Here is a 2,814-nt window from a genome sequence, read left to right on the forward strand (position 1 = left end):
CAGACCCTTTTCCCTTTTCATTTTTACTTATCACTGTTTTGACATATAAAAAAAAAACAAAAACAATTATTTTTTTCCACATTTTATACTCAGCATGAAATATTAAATTTTTCAATACATAATACTAAATATCATAGACTTATATTAATAATAATTTTCTGCATAAATGTGTCAAGTCAAATCGGGACAAGTAGAGAAATTTATTTAAAGATAGAAGGTGCTTATGAAGGCAGGCAAGTGTCTACGTTTGGAGTATATGAAACTCTCTGAAATGGCGCGTGGGAAGTATATTCCCTCGAAACATGAGAGCATGTACAAATTTGAGGCTGGAACGCAGTATATCAAGGATTAAAAAATCACTAAATCTTTCTTTTGGTTCAGTTAATCTTCTCAATGATTAAATAGTTAAAGCTCTCTTATTCTTCTTGCTAAAGCCACCAGCTTTACCCTTGCCCTGCTCTGCTGCTCATATCAATTGTTCTATCTTAATCTGTAAGTCTAATTCTGTTTCAGCCTTTCACTTTTATTTACTTTGCTAGCTATGTAGATGATTGATCTGTCAATTACAAAGTAGTATATGAGTTGTGGGACTCTTGAATTTATGAGTTTTGTTTAAATTCAGGGTTTTGGTTTTTTTGCATTTCTAACTCATGAATAAAATTTATGTGAGTTGAGGGATTCTTGAATTTTATGGGATTTGGATTCTGAATAACCCCTTTTGATGAATGAAACCAGGTATTATTATGGTGTACTTGTCTGAGAATTAGTTTAAAGAAAAGGGGTTGTACTGTTTTTCTCACAAAAAAAATAAAAATGCAAAGAGTTAGGGTATCATCACATCAAGCTCCAGTGCAAAGGCTGGGAGATTCACAAATGACATTGTCTCCAAAGTTTAGGTTAGCTGCAAAGCAATCTGATTTACTTGATCCTTCATTTGACTTAGAAATGTGGCAAAAGGGAGAACCCTTAATTCCTGGACTTCCAGATGATGTTGCTCTCAACTGTCTCCTTAGGATACCTGTTGATGACCATATGAACTGTAGGGTTGTATGTAAGCGATGGTATTCGCTCTTTGCTACGAAAGATAGATTCTTTTCTCGAAGGAAGGAGCTTGGGTTTCATGATCCTTGGCTTTTTGTCTTTGCCTTTCATAAAACTAGTGGGAAAATTCAGTGGAAAGTTTTTGATCTAAAAAACTCTTCTTGGCATACTATCCCTGCGATGCCGTGCAAGGAAAAAGTGTGCCCCCATGGATTTAGGTGTATCTGCTTTCCCCATGATGGTGTTCTCTATGTTTGTGGTGGGGTAGCCTCTGATGTTGATTGTCCCCTTAATTTGGTGGTTAAGTATGAAGTTCGGAGAAACCGTTGGACTGTTATGAAGAAGATGATCACAGCTAGGTCCTTTTTTGCCAGTGGAGTTATTGATGGGATGATTTATGTTGCTGGAGGAAATAGCACACATCTTTTTGAGCTGGACTCTGCTGAAGTTTTGGATCCTAATAAAGGGATTTGGTGCCCTGTTGCAAATATGGGAACAAATATGGCCTCATATGACTCTGCAGTTCTTAATGGGAAACTTCTAGTAACTGAAGGCTGGTTTTGGCCATTTTATGTTGTGCCTAGGGGCCAGATTTATGACCCTCAAACGGGTGATTGGGAGAACATGGCTTCTGGACTTCGAGAAGGTTGGACTGGTTCTAGTGTTGTGCTATATGGGCGATTGTTTGTAGTTTCCGAACACGAACGCACAAAACTTAAGGTTTATGATCCGGAAACTGATTCCTGGGACACTGTTGAAGGACTTCCACTGCCAGAGCAGATATGTAAACCTTTCTCTGTAGATTGCTGTGACAACCGGATTGTTGTCGTAGGCCGAAATCTTCATGTTGCTGTAGGACATATCAAGAGCCTACAGCCATCTAGCAAACGTTGCTCATTTGCTGTTTTCTGGCAAGTGGTAGATGCTCCTGCATCCCTCTCTGACTTCACGCCGTCTAGTGCACAGGTTCTATTTGCTTAGCTTCTTAGTTTTCATCGCAACTACATGGAATCGCCAAAACTGTGTGTGAAATACCTAATGAAATCTTATGTATTTCCAACAAGGTTCAGTTACTTTTGTTTTTGTGGGTTTTCCTCAGTTTCTACTGTATTTAGCTCTAATATAGATTTAGCTTTCCCGGTTCTTATAATGTAGTTGTTGATTTATGCTATATTTGAAAGCTCAACCAGCTGGAAGTAGCGATTAAATGATATGTAGTTGAGATAAATTGATGAAATTACTGGGTTGTGGTAGTGTAATAGTTGATATACTTTAACAAAGCACATTTGTGTATTGATCTATATATGTATTTTACTACTCTATATTTTCCATCTTTGGCACAAATTTAGTCTCCATTGATAAGAGAAGTCATTTTATTACATGCATGTTTTTATTCCCCTAATGACCACTGCTCTCCTTCAAACCTGCATTTGTATTCTTGAATGGGAACCCCTTTTCGGGGTGCACGATGATTTTCACCTTACTTCATTCCCAGCTTGAAGCGGGTCGAATGAAGGGTGCAGTCTTGTTCTGCCAATGGCTAGACTCTATTTTTTGCAATTTGTAATGAATGAAGATGTGCATAGAGTGCAAGGATGAATGTTGTAGTTTTGTGAGTTCCAACTGGCTAGGCTGTTTTAAATAAAATCCAAATGGTTGGTGCCAACTATACCTTTTAATCATATTTTAGCATAAATATAAAGATGGCCTATGAGGTGTTATGATTCATAGTGAATGGGCATGAAGGTGACACTGGAGTTACCCAAGTTTGGT

The 2,814-nt window shown here is 37.7% G+C and overlaps 1 protein-coding gene across 1 annotated transcript; it reads left to right on the top strand.

Annotated features, from left to right (window-relative positions):
• Positions 1–239: 239 nt before the first annotated feature.
• On the top strand, positions 240–2,366 carry LOC125848511 (F-box/kelch-repeat protein At1g30090). The gene is made up of 2 exons (XM_049528395.1): positions 240–492; positions 736–2,366. The coding sequence occupies exon 2, from the start codon at positions 814–816 to the stop codon at positions 2,020–2,022; it is 1,209 nt and encodes a 402-aa protein (XP_049384352.1). The 5' UTR covers positions 240–492; positions 736–813; the 3' UTR covers positions 2,023–2,366.
• Positions 2,367–2,814: the final 448 nt, after the last annotated feature.

This window comes from Solanum stenotomum, chromosome 12, assembly GCF_019186545.1.
Source record: "Solanum stenotomum isolate F172 chromosome 12, ASM1918654v1, whole genome shotgun sequence".
NCBI lineage: Eukaryota > Viridiplantae > Streptophyta > Magnoliopsida > Solanales > Solanaceae > Solanum > Solanum stenotomum.

What these genes read in the sequence shown, in the direction of transcription:
- LOC125848511 (XM_049528395.1), top strand. Translation starts at nt 814, where the DNA reads ATGCAAAGAGTTAGGGTATCATCACATCAAGCTCCAGTGCAAAGGCTG.